The 20,421-nt window shown below is 58.1% G+C and overlaps 1 protein-coding gene across 3 annotated transcripts; it reads left to right on the forward strand.

The window, feature by feature from the left end:
- Positions 1 to 792: 792 nt before the first annotated feature.
- TNNT3 (troponin T3, fast skeletal type) lies at positions 793 to 13,005 on the forward strand. Of its 3 annotated transcripts, XM_061161306.1 has the most exons (14): positions 1,883 to 1,896; positions 2,034 to 2,075; positions 3,033 to 3,053; positions 3,260 to 3,274; positions 4,982 to 5,014; positions 5,596 to 5,614; positions 8,145 to 8,190; positions 8,888 to 9,004; positions 9,108 to 9,185; positions 9,433 to 9,546; positions 9,624 to 9,733; positions 9,818 to 9,908; positions 11,393 to 11,433; positions 12,806 to 13,005. In XM_061161306.1, exons 8-14 carry the CDS (start codon positions 8,921 to 8,923, stop codon positions 12,858 to 12,860), a joined length of 573 nt encoding a protein of 190 aa, XP_061017289.1. In that variant the 5' UTR covers positions 1,883 to 1,896; positions 2,034 to 2,075; positions 3,033 to 3,053; positions 3,260 to 3,274; positions 4,982 to 5,014; positions 5,596 to 5,614; positions 8,145 to 8,190; positions 8,888 to 8,920; the 3' UTR covers positions 12,861 to 13,005. The 3 variants fall into 3 exon arrangements, with proteins under 3 accessions (XP_061017290.1, XP_061017291.1, XP_061017289.1); XM_061161307.1 differs by lacking the exons at positions 2,034 to 2,075; positions 3,033 to 3,053; positions 4,982 to 5,014 and adding an exon at positions 793 to 805 and having other exon boundaries at positions 1,879 to 1,896; XM_061161308.1 differs by lacking the exons at positions 2,034 to 2,075; positions 3,033 to 3,053; positions 4,982 to 5,014; positions 11,393 to 11,433 and adding exons at positions 793 to 805; positions 10,795 to 10,835 and having other exon boundaries at positions 1,879 to 1,896; positions 12,806 to 12,961.
- The last annotated feature ends 7,416 nt before the right edge of the window (positions 13,006 to 20,421 follow it).

A 20,421-nucleotide genomic window follows, 5' to 3' on the forward strand; every position in this document is an offset into this window, starting at 1 on the left:
GAGAGCTGGGGGCCTGGGGCCTCAGAGGAAGCAAGGCAGCCTGCCGAGGAGGCCCCGCGCAGGCCCGGCCCGCCCAGGCCAGGGAGCTGGCCCTCGACCCCTGTGCAAGGATGGCCCCCCACAGTCAGCTCACTGAGCCCACCCCCCACACTCCTGCACCTCGAGGCCCAGGCAGCCCCTCACTCTTGCCCCGTCTCCCCCCACCCCCCGCAGAAAGCACCCAGCCGCCATGTCGGACGAGGAAGTGTGAGTACCCGCCCGCTTCTGGACCCCTGGACCTCGCGTGCTCAGAGGCCAGAGGAGACCCCCCCCACCCCGCCAAGAACCGACCCCTCACCCTTGCCCCTCTCCCCACAGTGAGCACGTGGAGGGTAAGTGTGGACGCCAGACTCTCTCTGCATCGGCTCTAGACAGAAAGCCCAGGTGGGACGGGGCCCTCCATCTGCGGCCAGTGCCTCGCCCGGGGAGCCCCCCGGAAGCCACAGGCGTGTGGACGCCCCTCTGCAAAAGGGCCCCCACCCCTGACCCCGCGCCTCTTCTCAAAGGACAGGTCCCCAGCCCAGCCCGTGGACACCCTGCCCCGTGACACCCTGCTTGCAGAGTGGGGAGCGTGATCCCATTGCAGGACCAGGCCTTCGAGGCCCAGACCCCTCTGCCCACGAGCCTCGGCCTCTTGGCCGTCCTCCCCTGACAGTGGGCGCCAGGCAGGCTGGCCCCCCGCCTCTGTCCAGGCTGGGCCCCTGCCACCCTCTAACCGCTTCCTCTCCTTTGTTCTACCCCCTTGCAGAAGAGTACGAGGAGGAAGGTAACGGAGGCGCCCCCCAGGCCCCCGCCCAGCTCACCCGTTAACCGTCCACCTCCGTGGTCATTAATCCCCACCCCCCGCACCCCTAACAGCCACCTCTTCCCTCCATCGAGAGGCGCTCATTAATTGTTCATTAATACTTTTGTATTATTATGTATCATTTATACATAATAATCTCACGGTATCCCTGGTGTGTGAGGTTAGCTGGAATTTGGTCATGAAGACACTCACCTCATTAATAGCAAGTCTGGTACGCCGCCCACCCGTCCCTCACTCTCTGATTGTCCCTGTCTGTCTCTCTTTGTCTCTCTATCTCTGTCTCTCTGTCTCTCTCTCTGTTTCTCTATCTCCATCTCTATGTCTCTGTCTCTCCCAGCCTCTCCCCCTCTCCCTCTCTCTGGGAGTGGGGACCCCCAGGTGGGTCAGGAGACCCCTCCCGGCAGGCGCAGAGCCTGGCCCCGGGAAGGGTGTGCAGGGTGGTCTGCAGGCCCGACGGGCGCCCTGGGCCCCACTCAGCCGCGGCCAGGCTCTCCCGAGCTCCGCTGGGCCGGCTCTCCTGTGGGCTGTTCTGAGCGCTAGGTTTTGAAAATATTTTGAAAACACTTGGCTACCCTAACAACGTGAGCAAAGCTCTTCTTTTTTCTGCTGAAAAGGTGGAGAGACTTCTTTCTGAGAGGGAAGCGTGGTCCCAGGCAGTGCCTTCCCAGGGGGTCGATGGGGCGCGTTGGCAGGTCCCGCGAGTGGGCTCCTCCAATGCCTGCCTCTGCCACGGGGCCCCCGAGGACGCCAGCCCACACCCGTCCAGGTCCCCACCTCTGGTACCTTCAGGGCCAGGTTACTTAGCGATGCAGAGACACCTCAGTCCACTCCCCAAGGACAGGGGAGGGCGGGACCCCCAGGACCCAGAGCAGGCTGCGCCGCAGAGGCCCTGCGGGTCCACGATGCCCACCAGCCTCCCTGGTGCCCGCGGCCCCCACCCCGGGGCGCCTCCCTTCCCGGCCACCCCCCGCCCGGCCCGCTAACGACTGTCCTGTTCCCTCTCTCCCTCCTGCTCCCCCCGGGTCCCACCACAGAAGAGGCCCAGGAGGAAGGTAAGTGGGGTCCAAGACCCCGGCCCCCAGCCACCCCCCAGCCCTCTGTCCCGCGACCCCGCGTGCCCCACCCTCTAAGGGCGTGCCGTGCGCTCCCGGCCTAACCTCTCGTCTCTCCTTCGGCCCTGCTCACCCAGCGCACCCCCCGCCTGCAGAAGTCCCTGAGGTCCACGAGGAAGGTATGCGGACGCAGGACTTCTGACCCCCATGTGGGGCCCGGGGCTGGCTGCGGCACAGTGGGCGGGGGAGGGGGCGGCGAGGTGCCAGCCAGCCAAGGGGCCCCCACATGTGGCCACCCCGTAACCCACTAACCATGGCCAATGCTTGACCTGAGCGGGCCGGCCCCCCGAGGGCCAGCACTACCCCCTCAACATGGGCACAGCCACCCCCTAGCCCAGGGAGGGCGGGTCAGCGGGGAGACCGCTGGACCACATGAGACCTAGCTGCCCCGGGGGCATCCCTGAAGCCAGCCTCCTGCCCCAGGGTGGGCACCGAGAGCCCCCGGCACCTGGCCCCCCCACAGGGGTCTCTCCTGCGGTCTGTGCCCTGCGGCTGTGCCCCCGCCAGGCAGCAGTGCCCCCCGCGGGCCCCCTCCAGCCTGCCCCCGGGAGTTCCCTCCCGGGTCAGGGGCGGGACTGGGCAGTGGGGGGGCAGGGAGACCTGGGGTTGGCGCAGTGGTCAGGGCAGCTGAGAGCTGGTACCCAACGCCCAGGCTCCTCCGTGGGTGCCGAGAGAAAAGGCAGTGGGCGCCCTGGCCTCGGGCTGGTAGGAAGCTTCCCTTCCAGGCCCCGGGGGCCACCCTCCAGGCCACGGCCCTGCCCCCATGGAAGTCCTCGGGGGCCTGAAGGAGACGGGAAGCGGCGGTGGGGGCGGCCAAGTGAGACAGGACCCCAGTGGCCCCTCAAGCAGCAGGGGTGTCCCGAGAGAAGCGAAGCCCGGCGTGCAGGCAGGGACAGGACTGGGGGCCGCTGCCCCGGCCGACATTGACCTTGTCTCGCTCACTCCCCACACGCTTCCCACCCCCCGGCCTCGGCCACTGACCCTCCTGTGGCGACCGGCTGTTTCCATTAACTCGGGATCCTTGCTCCTTTGACCTCTGACCCGCGTGTTGCCTCTTGCTCCATGGCCCTCCTTAGTCCATGAAGTTCATGAACCAGGTATGTGCCATGGCTCCAGTCCCGTGTGGGCGCGTGTGCACACGGGGTGTGTGTGGGTGTGAGCCGCAGCCTGGCCGACGAGGAACAAGAGGGGCCACGTAACCCACTCACCTGCTTGCCCGCCGCCCGCCCCCCGCCTCTGCCCGAGGTTCACAGTGGTTCTCTCTCCCCCCGCCCCGCCCCACCCCACGGTGCCGCTTCTACAGAAGAAGTCCAGGAAGGTAGGCTCGCCCCCCATGCTGAGGCCTGAGCTCCGCCGCTCCTGCCTGACTCTCCCTGCCGCCATCCCGAGGGCTGGGCACGGGGTGGAACGCTTAGGCCGGGGATGGGGAGGGTGGCTGTGTGTCAGACGGCAGACAGGCAGCGAGCATTCGGGGCTGAGGGGGTGAGGCCCCGCCTGGGTCGCCGCAGGAAGGTGGGGGTGGCCAGCCTCAAAGGGCCTCAGAGAGGGGTGCTAGGAGGATGGCACTGGGGTCCACTGGGACCCCCGGGACCCACCAGGCTGGGTGGAGAAGGGCAGGGGGGAGAGGCAGGGCCCCAGACAGCAAGGAAGGCAGAGTGGGGAAGTCACTTGGGGGGGACGGGAAGGGTGGGGAGGCAAGTGGGTGAAGCAGAAAGTCAGGCTGAGGCCGCAGGGGGGGCCCAGGGGCCTGGAAGCGCTGGGGCCCCCTGGGTGGAGCCATGGGGGCCCAAGTCAGAGCCCCCCGCCTTCACACAGCCCTCGTTGGGGCTGCGGAGGGCCTCCCCGCAGGGTCTGCACCCAGAGTGCAGGCTCCAAGCTGCCTCCCTGTCCCAGGCCTCAGCGAGACCGCCTGCAAGAGAGAGGGGCCGGCTGGGCCTGAGGTCAGGGGGTGGACACTGGGCCTGGCGGGGATGTGGGGGTCAGGAGGTCACCCAGTCACCCTGGAACCAGCCCTGGGGCCTACAGACAGACAGACAGACAGACAGGCTGGGGATGCCAGGTTGCTTCCCGCTCGCCCGCCGCCTGGGAGCTTTGCCGTGTGGCGCTTTGCCTCCCCCTGCTCCCCGCCCCCCTCCCAGCCCCCCACCAGGTGCCGGGGGTGGGGGGCAGTGACGTCAGGCCCACCTGAAAGCTGAGCGGCCCCAGCAGGCGCAGGAGGCTGTTTGTGCAAGTGGGAGCTGGTTGCTAAGCAACCCAGGGATCTGCCAGGGGAGACCCTGACCACAGTCCTCCCGCCCCGGCAGCTCAGACAGCCTGAGGGCCAGATGTGAACGGCGCTGTCCCTGCCACCAAAGGCCCGGGAACAGGGGCAGGCCCTCATGGCCGAGCTGATCCAGGCTCCCGCGCGCCTCGGTGCTCTCGTCCCCTTGGCTTGGGACCTCAACTAGCCAGGCTTCCGCAGGTCTGAGGCCCCAGGAGACGTTATCAGCCTCCTTGTTTGAAAACCCCTGGGTTTCAACCCAACAAAATCCAGGAGTCAGGCCCCCAGAACCAGCCAGCCCTGGTCACTGAGGCTCAGTCACTCAGGCATGCCCGACTTTGCTCACAGTCACGTCCGCGGAGTCGGTGATGCCACCCAGCCATATCATCCTTCGTCACCCCTTTTCTTGCCCTCAGTCTGGACCAGCATCAGGGTCTAGGTTTCCCGTAGCTTTTCTTCCAGGGAGGTCACCCCCAGTGGAAAGGCTTAAGGAAACCCGCAGCCAGAGCCCACAGGCCCTCAGTGGCCCCTCCAGCCACTGCTGGTCTTCTGGGGCAGGGGGCAGTCTCCCTGGGCATCCTGGCCCTGCAGCTAGCTCTTCCGACCCTCCTGGACAGAAGCGCTGCAGCCTTCAGAGGGGGTCAACAGTGGGGTCCAGGACAGCACCCGCCCGGGGGGCGCGGGCTCAGCTGTGCCCTGGCTGGCCCGCCCCTAGCCCGCGCCCGCGCCCGCCGCTTTCTCTTGCATGTGCGCTTTCACCCGAAGACGCGGAGCAGGAGGACTGGGAGGACCAGGCAGGTAAGGCCAGGCCCCTGGCCGCACGCGGTGCCCGCGCAGTCCGCACAGGCCCTGGCAGAGAGGCCCGCCCGCCCGCCCGGGTCCATCTTGAGGGCTCTCGGTGCCTCTGGCTCGGCCGCCTGCCCACCCGTCCGTCCTCCTCTTCTGACGCCGGGGCCTCCGAGGGCCGGGCCTTGCTGCTTCGAGCTGCGTCTGCCGCAGGGCTTAGCTCTGTCCTGAGCTTCACACCACCCCACACGGACACCAGGGGGTCAGCAGGCACATCAGGAGGCGGGCAGGAAGACGTGTCCTCCACCCGGGCCCCCAGCCTTAGCCTTGTCTCTGCCCCGAGGGCGGGGCACCCCTGGGCCCCTTCTCCCCTTCTCTCCGCGCCCCCTGCCCTGAGCCCTGCACCCATTCTCCTCCTCAGAGCCCACAGGGAATCCTGTGGGCCCCGGTGGGGGCAAGTCCCTGGCCCCTGGTGGGTGGGAGGGCGGGTCCACTGTGGGGGGGGGCCCGGTCAGGGGCGCGGGGACCGGCGGGCTGCCCTCTCACCTGGCCTCCCCTCTCTTCTCTCCCCCCGCTGCTGCCCTGCTGACCAGAGGAGAAGCCGAGACCCAGGTGAGTGCGGGGCTGGGCCGGGCTGGACGCCGGGCGGGCGAGGGGAGCCTATGAGGTCCGGGGGCCGGGCTCAGATGGGGCTGCGAAGTTTGTTGGGCCCTGCGGACCCAAACCCTCGAGGGGCCGCAGCCACTCCTTTGCTCCTGAATTCGGGGTCCTGGATTCTGGGTGAGGCTCGCCTGGGGAACAGGGTCACCGGGGCAGTGGTGCACTCCTCCGGGCGGGGCTCACACCTGCCCTGGGGCTTCACCCTGGGGATGGGTAGGGACGGACTCTGGAGGCCCAGTCCGTGCCCCGACCATGCAGAGTAGACAAAGATGGCTTCCTGCAGGAGGAGGCGCTGGGCAGAGGAAGGAAGGGGGCAGGAAGTTGGGGGAGTCGGGGCAGAGAGAGGGAGGCCCCATGGAGCTCCCGCGGCCCTTTCTGGTGCCCACCCTCCTGGCCACCCTGCCCCCTGCATCTCCCGGGGCCCCTGATGTGAATGGTGGGGTGCTGGGAGGGAGGCTTTCGGCCTTGAAACCCGCCTGGGAGCAAAACCTTGACCGGAGCCCCAATCTTCCCCTTCGTGGGGGCCTTGAGCCCCCGGGGGAAGCTTCGTCCTGGTTCAAAGAGACTTTCGCTCATTTGGCCCGTGTGCTAGTGGTTCAGAGGTTTCTGAAAAAATCAGGCGTTACTGATTTTCTGTTTCTGATAAGTACGTGCGAGCCCACGGCCCTCGTACGTGATTCACCCCCCGTCCTCGGGGGACACGTGCCTCCTTGCTCTGCGGGGGAAGGCGTGTCAGAGCCCGTGAGCACAGGCCAAGTGCTCTCTCCCACTCAGGGGAGCCCCGCGGACTCTGCACAGAGGGCTGGAAATATGCGAGTGTGTAGCCAGCACATTTCCATCCGTTACACTTTATTTTTCAGCAATTTTAAAGAAAGCTGCCGGGTCACAAGATATTTTCTAGTTTTAAAAAAATGTTTGTGTTTTCATTATGAAAATAAAACACCTCATTAAAGAAAATTTGGAAAATACGTAAAAGTCCAATGAAAAAAAAAATCATCTATAACTCTCCCACCCCGCCAGCCAGACTGCGGAAAAGAGGAGAAAGAAATAAAAAGGCTTATTTCTTCCTACTCTTTTTCCATGCATAGGACTTGGAAAAAAGGTTTGAAACTCTGAGCTGTTTTTCAAACATCGTCTTGTCTATACGGCCTTGAATTCTGCTTTTCTAAAATGCAGAGCTGTGTCCTAAGTATTTTTCCATGTTTTTACATAGTCTTCTTAAATATTTTGAATGGCCACATAATATTCCATCAATTGGACAAACCATAATTTTCCTAACCATTCCTCTATTGCAGGATATTAAGGCTTTCCCCAATATTTTACTATCATAAATAACGCTGGGTGGAAAGCATTTTCTGTCTTTCGGGTTATTTCCCTAGGCCGCATTCCCAGAATGGAATTACTGGGTCAAAGAGTAGGAACGTTCTTAAGGCTTTTGATGTCCTCTGCCAAAAGGCTTCCACGAGGGCCGCCAGCGCGGTCTCCACACCACATGCCCAGGGCCCGCGACGTGCCTGCACACGGGGCCTCTGACGGGTGGATGAGAAACGGCCTCTCTGGCTTGTTTTTGTTCACATTCCTTTGATGGCTCGGGAGCCTCTCCCACGTGTGTTGACTGGTGGTCTTTCTTCTCGGGGAGCTGCTAGCGTTCACCCTCTGCCCATTTATCTAACGGCGGGGGCGTCTCTATGTTTTCTTAATCATCGGTTTGCATAAGGATATAAGTCTTCTCTGTATTTGCTGAAAATATTTTTCTAGTCTGGTTTTTCCCCCCCTTTCACGTTGTGCCTTTTTCCATAAGTTTTTCATTTGCATGGCCTCCTCTGGCCATCTTTGCCTGAGTGGGACCTTCTGAGCTCAGAAAATCGCTTCCCTCGCCAGCATGCCGATCTACGTTCAGTTCCACTCTCTTCTTTTTTGAAGAAGCTCTTGTTTCTGTTGTTGATTTAACTCTGTGCTCCGTCCGAGATGTATGGGGGGAGGGGGAGTCACGGCCAAAGGGATTCGGGAGGGATATCCTTTCTTCTCTGCACGACGTGCGTTCTGCCCAGCACCCCCTCCTCTGGATCCCCAGAAAGAAAGGTCAAAGATGGACCAGAGAAATGCAAAGGGTCAGCCGAGATGGCCGTTCCTGACCACAGAGGCCAAAGACCCCAGAAGGGTCTATGGTGACCACCTTGCCTTCAAGAAAGAGAGCAAGGTCACCCTTCCTGGGTGAGCAGGGGTGAAGCAGCCCTTGAGAGGCCCAGGAGTGGGCAAGACAGGCTGACGCTAAGAGGTTATAAACTTCTAGAAGGGTCAAGCCACTCTGGGGACAGTGGGCTATATATTTGACAAGAACAAGGTCAGGCCATGTGCCCTCAACTGGGTGCCAGGGTGAAGGGCAGGAGGGCCAGCCTAAGGCCAGGCCAGGTTGGGTCCAGCCCACCGTCCTGGTGGGGACCCGCTCACCCGTACTCATGAGCCTCTCTCTCTTCTTCAGACTCACTGCTCCTAAGATCCCGGAAGGGGAGAAAGTCGACTTTGATGTAAGTTTATGGGACCTGGGTTCACAGAGTCTCCCCAGGCCTCCAGCCTTTGGCTCCAGGCTAAGCCTGAGAAGGGGACATCGTTTAGAACAGCCAGAACTGGGGCCTCCTGGCTCCATGCAATCTTGCTGTGATTCATTCCTGCATCAGAGGGAACTCATCCAGGAATAACACCTCCTCCCCACTCATCCATCCACCCATCTCCCCATCTCTCCCCATCCATCCAATCACCCACCCAACTATCCATCATCCATCTGTGCATCCTCCCATCTGTCCATCCACTCCCCACCCATCCATCCACTCATCTCTCCATCCATCCAGTCACCCACCCAACTATCCATCATCCATCTGTGCATCCTCCCATCCATCCACCCACTTCCCACCCATCCATCCACCCCCCATCTACTCACTCATCATGCCCCCACTCACTGTTACACCCATTTACCCACCCATCCATCTGTGTGTCCAACAGACTACTTCATTCCCCAATTTCCTTTCTGTCCAACCCACCCAGGCATCTCTGGGCATAACAATGGGGCCAAGTCAGAGGAGTCCATCCCAGGGGTGCTCACTGACCTCAGGGCTCTGCATGGCCTGGACTCAGCCACAAGGAGGGTACCACTCTGACCCTGTGGCTGAGGGAGCAGGCAGCCCGAGGATCGAGAGGAGAGCGGGTGTGACGGGCCTGTCCCCACAGGACATCCAGAAGAAGCGCCAGAACAAAGACCTCATGGAGCTCCAGGCTCTCATCGACAGCCACTTCGAGGCTCGGAAGAAGGAGGAAGAGGAGCTGGTCGCCCTCAAGGAGAGAATCGTGAGTCCAGCCCTGCAGCTCTGGGTGGCAGTCGGGCTGGTGGATGTGGCCGGGGGTCCAGGGGAGGGCCAGGCCAGGCTGACCCGCTTCCCTCCGGCCGCAGGAGAAGCGCCGAGCAGAGAGAGCTGAGCAGCAGAGGATCCGGGCGGAGAAGGAGCGCGAACGCCAGAACAGACTGGCGGTGAGACGGCCCCCCGGCCCCCAGCCCCCCCATTCAGGAGCCCCTGCTCCCAGACCTCCCCCTTTCTGACAATCCCCTTGACACTGGCCTAGGAACCCAGGCCATCAGCCAAGTCCCCCCTGCCCCGCAGAACCCCTGTGAGAGGGTGGACCCAACAGGGACCAGGACCTTCCAGAAGGTTCCAGGCCCAAGCAGGTCCTCGACGCCTGCACTGAGGTCTTGGTTGGGGGTGGGGGTGTGCCCGCAGGAGGAGAAGGCGCGGCGGGAGGAGGAGGACGCCAAGAGGCGGGCTGAGGACGACCTGAAGAAAAAGAAGGCTCTGTCCTCCATGGGTGCCAACTACAGCAGCTACCTGGCCAAGGTGAGTGCGGGCATGGGGCTGAGCGCCCCGCCACGGCCCCAGACCGGCTCGACGCGCCCCCTCCCGTGTCCCCCCAGGCAGACCAGAAGAGGGGCAAGAAGCAGACAGCCCGGGAGATGAAGAAGAAGGTCCTGGCCGAGCGGAGGAAGCCCCTCAACATCGACCACCTCAGCGAGGACAAGCTCAGGTGAGGACCCGCCCGGTGGTGGGGGGCGCCCGGACCCTCCTGCCGGGGCTGACCCAGCAGCCCCTCACTCACGGCCACCCCCAGGGACAAGGCCAAGGAGCTCTGGGACACCTTGTACAAGCTAGAGACGGACAAGTTTGAGTATGGAGAGAAGCTGAAGCGTCAGAAATACGACGTGAGTGTCCTGTCCCTGGCTTTGCCTGCTGGCGGGCGCCCCGCGTCCCCAGACCTCGACCAAGGCCCCTGCCCTGCGGGGGGCCCTGCCCGGGGTCCTCCAGGCCGGCCTCACGTCAGGATGGCGCTTATGGCTGGCGGGGGCTGCGGTGGCGCAGAGTGCCCTTGTCCGGGAGCAGGGGTCTGGAGACCCAGTGTCCTGAGCCCGCCAGGGAGGCATTGAGTTCCTCAGGGGTGGGGTTTCCACCTCACCCAGACTCCTCTGCACACCCAAGTTCCGGCCAGGCCAGCCCTGGGGACTCAGAGCTGGGGAGGGGGCCTGGGTGGGGTCTCCCCCACCCTGGAGTCACAGCTCAGGTCGGCAGCCCTGGGTGGACACTCCCCTCGGAGTCAACACGGGCCTGGGATGGGGCCGGGTACAGACCCTGATGATAGATCTGCGGCAGACCCTTCCCTCCAGCCTCCGGTGTCCCCCCGGGAGGACCATTCACTCTCAGGGCCCCTCTCCCGCTGGCCCTTGAGACAGAGGGTGTGGGCGAGCAGTGCTGACAGATGGAGGAGTCCTGCCTCCTTCTCAGGAGCCCGGGGCCCTTGGTGGGTTGCCTGGCCCTCCTGCACTTGAATTTCTCCACCTTCCTCTGGGGGAAAACCCTCCCCCGGCGGCCCAGGTGAGGGGGCACCACGCTCTGTGCCAATGCTCCCGGCCGGCCTTGGAAATGGGCTTCAGAGGGTCCAGACGGGCCCCACTCGTGCTGAGCCAGGAGAGCAGGCCCCGACACACGTGTGCACAGGGGTTCCCCGGAGCTCGGACCAGGCTGGCCCTGAGCACGCAGGGCACCCAAGCCTCGGCCGCCCACCCAGCCCCCTAACCATCTCGGTCTTTCTAGATCATGAACGTCCGGGCCAGAGTGGAGATGCTGGCCAAGTTGTAAGTAGCCGGGGTCCACCCTGGACCAGGCTCTAGTGTTCATGCACGGTGGGCCTCGCGCATGGCGGAAACCTGGGTCGTTGCGGGTGTCGGCGGCAGCGGGCACGGAGAACCCGGAGGATGTCCCTGGGTCCCCCGCCCGCCTCCTCCCCCTTGCCTGCCACCTGGGGGCTTCCGAGGCTGACCCGCTGCCCTTCGTCGGCAGTGGAGGCTGGCCCTTGCCTCCCGGACCTCCCCTGGGCGGTCGGCAGGAGGGAGCAGCCGGGCCAGGGAGCGAGACGGCCGCGGGGCTCTGAGCTCCGGCCGCCAGGCGGGGGCTGTGTTTGCGAGCCCACCTCCGGCCCGTGCCCCAGCGCCACATCCCGCAGAGGCGGGCAGGTAAGTGGCCAGCTCTGGGGCTGCAGTGTGTCGTGGCCCAGGTGTCCAGCTCAGGCCGCCGAGAGTGAGTCAGAGACACGCGTCTGAGCTCCTCCAGACCGGAGGAGCCAGGACACAGTGAGACCAAGGCCTGCCAGCCCCGTGCGGACGCGCAGGTGAGTCCCCTGTGTTGTTTGCAGATCACCAACCTCAGGAGCCGCATTGACCAGGCCCAGAAGCAGTGAGTAGCCCTGCCCGCCCCATGCTCTGCGCCGGGCATGCAGCCCCACGGGGTCGGCTGCCACTGCCCCCAGGGGCCCGGAGACGTCAGCCTGTGCTGGTGGCATGTGGCCCTCAGCAGAGCAGTAACAGGACTAACCGGCCGGTCCCTTGGGCCAGCATGTTGGGCCCTATGCCCCAGACCTGCAGCCTCTGGTCTCCCCCATCCCCAGAGCCCAGGAGGTGGGTTGGGAGGGCCAGCAGGAGGCCCCCAGGGTGGCCTTCAGGGTGACCTGGTGAAGCCAGCCTGGGCTCCTGGACAACCCGCAGCGTGTCACCTTGGCGATGACCTGGGCAGGGACTCAGCAGACCCTGCACAGCCTTGGGTGAGACCCCTGGTCTGGGGTTGATGAGCCTGCTGGGTCCACGGGACCCTTTGCAGCTGCTGCCAGGAAGGGCAGATGCCACCTGCTGGGGTTCAATGCCCGAGCCTGGAGGCTGAGCTGGGGCGCCCCGAGGGCTGCAGAGGGGGCTGGCATAGGTGCACGCCCTCCACCCTGGGCTCCGTGGCAGGAGGCAGGGGTTCTCGCAGGTCACTCGGCTAGGTATGAGTGTGAGCATGCATGTGTGTGTGTGTGTGTGCATGGCCCGGGGGGTTCTCAGGCTGGCTTCCGCTCAGGGACCCGGGCTGTGGGCAGGGCTCTCAGTGCCAGGCCTTCGCCTGCAGCCTCGGGAGCCGCGGGGCCCACTGCAGCCTGAAGCTGCCCACGGCGAGTGCCGACGACCGCCCACCGTGGCCTGGCCCCCGCCAGCTCCTGGCTCCCTGCTGTGCAGAGGGCTCAGGCAGAAGGGGGGCTCCCAAGGACCCCCACCCCCCGAGGTCCCGGTCTCATTGGTGACTGGCGGGCTGAGATTCTAGAACAAGACAGAGGCCTCCCAGGTTCCAAGTCTGTCAGGCTGGACTGCTGGCCTGGAGTGAAGAGCTGGACCTGCCTGCTGCCCCTGCCCATGCTGGCCAGGGTGGGGGCCTGGCTCTTTTCAGGCCAGAGTTACTGAGAGGATGGCAGCTACCAGTAGGGACAGGCAGGCTTGGGTCCGCCTGACATAAGGGCCTGTGCCCCGAGTCCCTCGGGTAGGGAAGGGAGGGAGAGGGGCCCAGCTCTTGCCCACACCCCCTTAACCTCACTAACCTCCCCAGCACACAGTCGCCCAGGCCCTGGTGGGCAGGCACAGGTGAGTCACCGCTGCTGGACCAAGGCTGGGGATGCCCCTGGGCTGCTAGGGCTGGGCCGGGCCGAGCTGCCAGGGTCTGGGGTCTGCTGGGGGCTGGGGAAGGGGCCAGCCAGGGTCCCAGACCCCCTCACGCTCAAGACCAACTTGCTTCCCATTTACAGCAGCAAGAAGGCCGGGACCACGGCCAAGGGCAAAGTCGGCGGGCGCTGGAAGTAGAGCGGCCAACGAGGCTCCCGGAGGCAGAGACCCTCGGCCCGGGGGACTCACGTGCGGGGGTCCAGCCCCCAGGGGCCCCCCGCGTCTCTGTCCTCACTGCGTCCATGCTCTGGGGCCTGTGAATAAACGAGCAGGCTCCCCTCCACCGCGTGTGTGCTGGCTCATCAGTGGGGCCCCTGGGTGGGGAGGGTGTGGCAGGGGGCTGCTCTGCAGCTTGGGAGCCCACGGGACCCAGCTGCTCACCTAGGGGTCAGCTCAGGAGACCCCCAGCAGTGGTCTTCTACGCCACAGAGACCCCCAGGTGCCCACCGGCTCTGCCAGCGGCTTCCGCTTGTGTCAACGGACAGTCACCCCATCCCCACCCCGCGTGCGAGCCCACTTTGCTGGCCCCCAGCCCCCCCAGTTTGGGGTAGCAGAGCTTGGCCTTTGCAGGGCGTCCGGAAGGCAGGTCTGGGGCATGAACGTCCCCCAGAAACAGGGCAGAAGGGGGCCCGGAGCAGGGGAGGTGCACGCGGCCCCAGGGAGGGGGAGGAGAGCACATCTCAGGGAGCAGTCGTGGCAACACAGACCGTTCTTTCTATATTCTACAAGAACAGAGCACTCCCTGTGTAATAAGTCTGAAAGGCCTGACCAAGTAGAATTACGGAAAATATAAATCACAAAAATTGGATCAAGACATAGAGCCTTGCTCAGCCAAGTATTCACGGAGGAAGCTGCCGAGCCTGGATGGCCCCCCGGGAGGGCTCTGCGGAGAGGGGGGAAGTGGGGAGCATCCCAGCTCAGGCGGCTGCGGGGCGCCAGACCCCAGACAATGAGCTCGCCCACCCGGACGGTACGTGCCTGTACACAGCATGAACTCCAACACACACACACACACACACACACACACACACACACGTCCGCAGGCCCTCGGGCAGCCCACCCCCACACAACAGGGCTCCTTGCAGTTGATGTGAATACCCTGCACCCGGCCACTGTGCCCTCCTGCAGCGGGGGCCTGGAGGGTGAGCACCTCCATGTAACAGTGGGGTCCCCCGATCCCAGCACCGTCCCTCCACCTCTCACAGGAATGACGGGACGAGAGTCGCCCTGGGGAGAGGCGGTCAGCGCACGGGGGCGGGGGCTTCAGCTCGCAGAATCCTGCGGGTTCAGCACAATGTGAGCTGAGTTGCAGATGGTGGGAACACCAGGGAGGAACAAGTCAGGGACGGGAGCGGGAGAGTTTCAAGCACATCTCGGGGTCATGGAGTCAGGAAGATGAGGGGCGTGGGGGTGGGTATGTGAGCTCCGAGCAGAATTAAGCCTGACTGATGGATGCCAATGGACCACAGTCCTTCTGAAGGAGAGTGTGCGTGGGAAACTCTGCAGGAACAGGTTATAGATAAGGCTTTGCAGCAAGCTTCAAGCTCTAGCGGGCATGTCTCAGCCAACAGTCAGCCCTCCGCAGCCCAGTCAGAACCGATGGCTGGCAACTTATGAGCATAGGTTTAGAAATGCAAAAATGCACTCTGAACAGTTGATGGATCCCAGAGGAGATGGGGAGGACACTTAGGAAGCACCTTAGGACTGAGTGATGATGCACGATCACAGAACAGTCCTGCTGACTCGGGACCTACAGTGAGATGGCTTGTTCCGACCGCCTCGGTTAGAAAAGTGAGGGTAAGAGCCGTATTCCCGTATTCGTAGTAAGTTAAACGGCTTCCTGGGTGGCTCAAATGGTAAAAAATATATTTGCAATGCAGGAGATCTGGGTTTGATCCCTGGGTCGGGAAGATCCCCTGGAGAAGGGACTGGCAACCCACTCCAGTATTCTTGCCTGGAGAATCCCATGGACAGAGGAACCTGGCGGGCCACAGTCCATGGGGTCACAAAGAGTCGGACATGACTGAAATGTCACAGTCAGAAGTTAGCAAAGGAACAAAAAACCAAACCCGAGCAGAAGAGAAGCACGGACGTGAGTAAGGAAGACAGAAGAAGACAATAAATAAAGAGACAAGATTACCAGGGAAAGTCAGCAAAGTAAGAAGCGGGCTCTTCTGAAGGACTGATAAAATGTCCGGTGTGAAAACCAAGCGGATGAGGTGGGAAGGGGAGAAGGCACAAACCACAGTGAAATGAAGAGAAAGCCCATGGCAGAGACAAGTCTGTGGTACCTTTTCTATGAAAAAATATTTGAAAAATGAGATAAAATGGTCAGTTTCCAGGGGAAACGAACTGACTTCCCTGAAGCTTGAAACTTGAATAGACCGATTTCACATGAAAAATGTTGAACCAGTGATGAAATCCCTGCCCACCAAGAGCTTTTGCAAACTACATCATGATCAAGGGAGAATCCCCTCCAATGCAAAAATAATTTTATATTAGAAAACCGAGTAATGTAATAATTAAACACACATAAACATAAACAGTTTAAAGGCTGGGGAAACATGGGATGATACAGAGCACAGTTCACGGTTTCTTAGTCAACCTAGAAGGCAATTTCCTTACCATGGGAAGGCGTCCTCCAAAATCCTACAGCAAATCATCCAAATAGTGAACGGTTGGAAGATCACCTTGAAGATCAAGAGTAAGGCAGGAATGTCAGCTTACCTATTTTCTAGCCTACTAATCCCTGGAAAGAAATGATCATTCATCACAATCAGATAACTGTCTATAAAGAAAACCAGTGAAAACTGCAATTTTAAGTTGTGGATATGTCTGGTGTTGAAAGTAAAGTCCAATGCTGTAAAGAGCAATATTGAATAGGAACCTGGAACGTTAGCTCCATGAATCAAGGTAAATTGGAAGTGGTCAAACAGGAGATGGAAAGAGTGAACATCAACATTTTAGGAATCAGTGAACTAAAATGGTCTGGGATGGGTGAATTTAATTTAGATGACCATTTTATCTACTACAGGGGGCAAGAATCCCTTAGAAGAAATGGAGTAGCCATCATAGTCAACAAAAGAGTCCAAAATGCAGTAGTTGGGTGCAGTCCCCAAAATGACAGGATGATCTCTGCTTGTTTCTAAAGCAAACCATTCAATATCACAGTAATCCAAATCTATGTCGCAACCACTAATGCCAAAGAAGATGAAGTTGAACGGTTCTATGAAGACATAGAAGACCTTCTAGAACTAACACCAAAAAAAGCTGTCCTTTTCATCATAGGGGACTGGAATGCAAAAGTAGGAAGTCAAGAGATTCCTGGAGTAACAGGCAAGTTTGGCCTTGGAGTACAAATTGAAGCAGGGAAAAGGCTAACAAAGTTTTGCCAAGAGAACGCACTGGTCATAGCAAACACCTCCTTCCAACAGCACAAGAGGCAACTCTACACATGGACATCACCAGAGGGTCAACACCGAAATCAGATTGATTTATTCTTTGCAACCAAAGATGGAGAATCTCTACACAGTCAGCAAAAACAAGACTGGAAGCTGACTGTGGCTCATTTCAGATCATGAACTCCTTGTGTAAAATTCAGACTTAAATTGAAGAAAGTAGGGAAAACCACTAGGCCATTCAGGTATGACCTAAATCAAATCCTGTATGATTATAGAGTAGAAGTGACAAATATATTCAATCATCAGATAAGATCTAACAGAGTGCCTGAAGAACTATGGACAGAGGTTTATGACATTATACAGCAGGCGGTGATCAAAGCCATCCCCAAGAAAAAGAAATGCAAAAAAGCAAAATGGTTGTCTGAGGAGGCCTTACAAATAGCCGAGAAAGGAAGAGAAATGAAAGGCAAAGGAACTCTGAATTCCAGAGTTCCAAAGTATAGCAAGGAGAGATAAGAAAGCCTTCCTAAGTAATTATTGCAAAGAAATACAGGAAAACAGTACAATGAGAAAGACTAGAGATCTCTTCAAGAAAATCAGACATACCAAGGGAACATTTCATGCAAAGACAGGCACAATAAAGGACAGAAACTGTATGGACCTAACAGAAGCAAAAGAGATTAAGAAGAGATGGCAAGAATGCAAAGAAGTGCTATACAGGAAAGATCTGAATGACCCAGATAACCACAACGGTGTGATCACTCACCTAGAGCCAGACATCCTGGAGTTCAAAGTCAAGTGGGCCTTATGAAGCATCACTATGAATGAAGCTAGGGGAGGTGATAGAATTCCAGTTGAGCTCTTTCAAATCCCAAAAGATGATGCTGTGAAAGTGCTGCACTCAGTATACCACCAAATTTGGAAAACTCAGCAGTGGTCGCAGGACTGGAAAAGGTCAGTTTTCTTTCCAATCCCAAAGAAAGACCATGTCAAAGAATGTTCAAACTACTGCATAACTGCACTCATCTCACACACTAGTGAGGTAATGCTCAAAATTCTCCAAGCCAGGCTTCAACAGTATGTGAACCATGAACTTCCAGATGTTCAAGCTGGATTCAGAACAAAGAAAAAGTCAGAGGAACCAGAAATCAAAATGCCAATATCTGTTGGATCACAGAAAAAGCAAGAGAGTTCCAGAAAGACATGTACTTCTGCTTCACTGACTACACTAAAGCCCTTGACTGTGTGGATCACACAAACTGTGGAAAATACTTCAAGAGACGGGAATACTAGACCATCTTACCTGCCTCCTGAGGTCAAGAAGCAACAGTTAGAAGTTGACATGGAACAACAGACTAGTTCCAAATCGGGAAAGGAGTACGTCAAGGCTGAATATTGTCACCCTGCTTATTTAACTTATATGCAGAGTACAACATGTGAAATGCCTGGCTGGATGAAGCACAAGCTGGAATCAAGATTGCCAGGAGAAATATCAATAACCTCAGATATGCAGATGACACCACCCTTAGGGCAGAAAGCGAGAGGAACTAAAGAGCCTCTTGATGAAGGTGAAAGAGCAGAGTGAAAAAATTGGCTTAAAACTCAACATTCAGAAAGCTAAGATCATGACATCTGGTCCCATCACTTCATGGCAAATAGATGGGGAAACAAAGGAAACAGTAACAGGCTTTATTTTCTTGGACTCCAAAATCACTGAATATGGTGACTGTAGCCATGAAATATAAAGACGCTTGCTCCTTGGAAGGAAAGTTATGACAAACCTAGACAGCATGTTAAAAAGCAGAGTCATTACTTTGCCGACAAAGGCCCGTATAGTCAAAGCTATGGTTTTTTCAGTGGTCATGTATGGATGTGATATTTGGACCATAAAGAAGACTGAACACTGAAGAACTGATGCTTTTGAAATGTGGTGTTGGAGAAGACTCTTGAGAGTCCCTTGGACTGAAAGATCAAACTAGTCAATCCTAAAGGGAATCAATCCTTAATATTCATTAGATGAACTAATGCTGAAGCTGAAGCTCCAATACTTTGGCCACCTGATGTGGAGAGCCAACTCATTAGAAAAGACCCCGATGCTGAGAAAGATTGAGGGCAGGAGGAGAGTTGGGTGACAGAAGATGAGATGGTTGGATGGCATCACTGATTCAATGGACATGAGTTTGAGCAAGCTCTGGGAGTTGGTGAAGGACAGGGGAGCCTGGTGTGCCATGGTCCATGGGGTTGCAAAGAGTTGGACATGACTGAGTGACTGAACATCAAGTTTCAGAATTTAGGGCTAGGGTGTGTGTCAGTGAGCACAGGAAAGAAAAACTGAAAGTTATTAACAGGAAGCAGGGTTCCCAGATGTCATTTAGAACAGAAATGTAAAAAACACAATAAGAATAAATCTAACAAAAGACGCACAAGATAGAGGATAAGAGATAAGATCCCTTTGTTGAAAAGTATCGAAGATGATCGACATCCCTGGAAATGTCACCCCTGCTCAACGAGAGGAAGATGCAGTATCTTTAAAATGTTCATTATCCCTAAATTAATCTGTGAATTCAGGGCAACTCACCCACATTCCAAAATAGATTCCCAGATAAACTGACATTAATTCTAAAATTCCCGTGCAAGGAAATAGGGTGCGAGGGGAGTCTTAAGACTGAGGGAGGGGATCTTTCCTACCAGCCACCCCTCCGTGTGAAGCTGGGTCCTCTAAGCCGGTGGAGTGGATGGTCCTCTATGGACACAGAAGCGTGGAGCCCCCGACACAGGCAAGCCTGATGGGGGGACAGGTGTGGTGCCAGAAGCAACGGGGATGAGATGGGCTGTGTGGGCTGAAATAAGAACCTGCAACAGGCGATGTGTGAGTTTCAGTTTTATTTGGGGTTTTCGAAGGACTGGGAACCCACGTGGCTCGGTGGTAAAGAATCAGCCTGACAATGCAGGAGACGTGGGTTCTATCTCTGGGTTGGGAAGATCCCCTGGAGTAGGAAATGGAAACCCCCTCCAGTATTCTTGCCTGGCAAATCCCAGGGGTGGAGGAGCCTCGTGGGCTACAGTCCATGGGGTCGCGAGTCGGACACCATGGAGCATGCACACACCTCGCACCTAAGGACCACAGTCTGAGAAGCAGCCTCACAGCAGCTTTGAGGAGCTGGTCCCGAGAGCTGGGGGCTGGTGATCAGTATAGCCGTGATTTTGTCAAAGGGTCCCTGCAGCCAAGCTCCTGTCTTGGTAGAATGTTGCTGAAGGTCATGAGGAACAGCTATCTGAGTTAATGGTTTTAGTGCTTCTCTAAGTATGAAGAGGTGCAAGAATGTGGGTTCATAAATTCTCTTCTGAAAATGTCTAACTAACTGAGGGCCTGTTCTGCCTGTTTCCCCAGAGCACAGAGTGTCTCATTCCTGGTCTCTGCATTGAATTCCTTCCAGGGTGTGTTGTAGGTGGGACTGGGTGGTGGGCAACATTCTTCTCAGCTGAAACAGCTGCACACCCACCGAGAGCGAAACAAAACACCAGCGTTGCCCTCCTTTGTGGTGGTTTGTGTTCCATCACGACATCGTGTCTGACTCTCTGTGACCCCATGGACTGCGGCACGCCAGGCTCCCCGTCCCTCACCACCTCCCAGAGTCTGCTCAAAGTCACGTCCACTGGGTCAGTGATGCCATCCAACCATCTCATCCTCCGTCACCCCCTTCTCCTTCTGCCCTCAATCTTTCCCAGCATCAGGGTCTTTTCCAGTGAGTTGGCTCTTCAAATCAGGTGGCCAGAGTTCTGGAGCTTCAGCATCAGTTCTTCCAATGAATATTCAGGGTTGATTTCCTTTAAGATTGATGGGTTTCAATCCTGGTCACTGAAAGCTCTACATCTAATAAAGAAGGCATCTGAACTTTTAAGAAAAAAGTACAGGAGAATCATCAGAAAACTCAACTATCAAGGAAAATGTCTTAAACAGGCACAAACTCCACAAACCGTAAGACAAAAGATCAATACATTCAACAAGAATAGGGTTTTTAAAAAATAAACTTTTCTGCATCTAAAGAACCCACAAGTGAAAATGCAAGGCATCTCTTGGGAGGAGGTATTTGTAACACACACATCAGCGATGAAGAATTAGTATTCAGTGTATACAGTAGGCCCTCTCCCTCTGGATTCAACCTGCCTCAGATTGAAAACACTCAGGAAAGAAAATTCCAGGAAGTTCTCAAAAGCAAAGCTTGCATCTGCTGCATGTCAGCAACTACCTATGTACTTATTTACATTGTATTTACAGCTAGTCACACAACATATAC

This window comes from Dama dama, chromosome 2 (genome assembly GCF_033118175.1).
Source record: "Dama dama isolate Ldn47 chromosome 2, ASM3311817v1, whole genome shotgun sequence".
NCBI classification, from domain to species: Eukaryota; Metazoa; Chordata; class Mammalia; order Artiodactyla; family Cervidae; genus Dama; species Dama dama.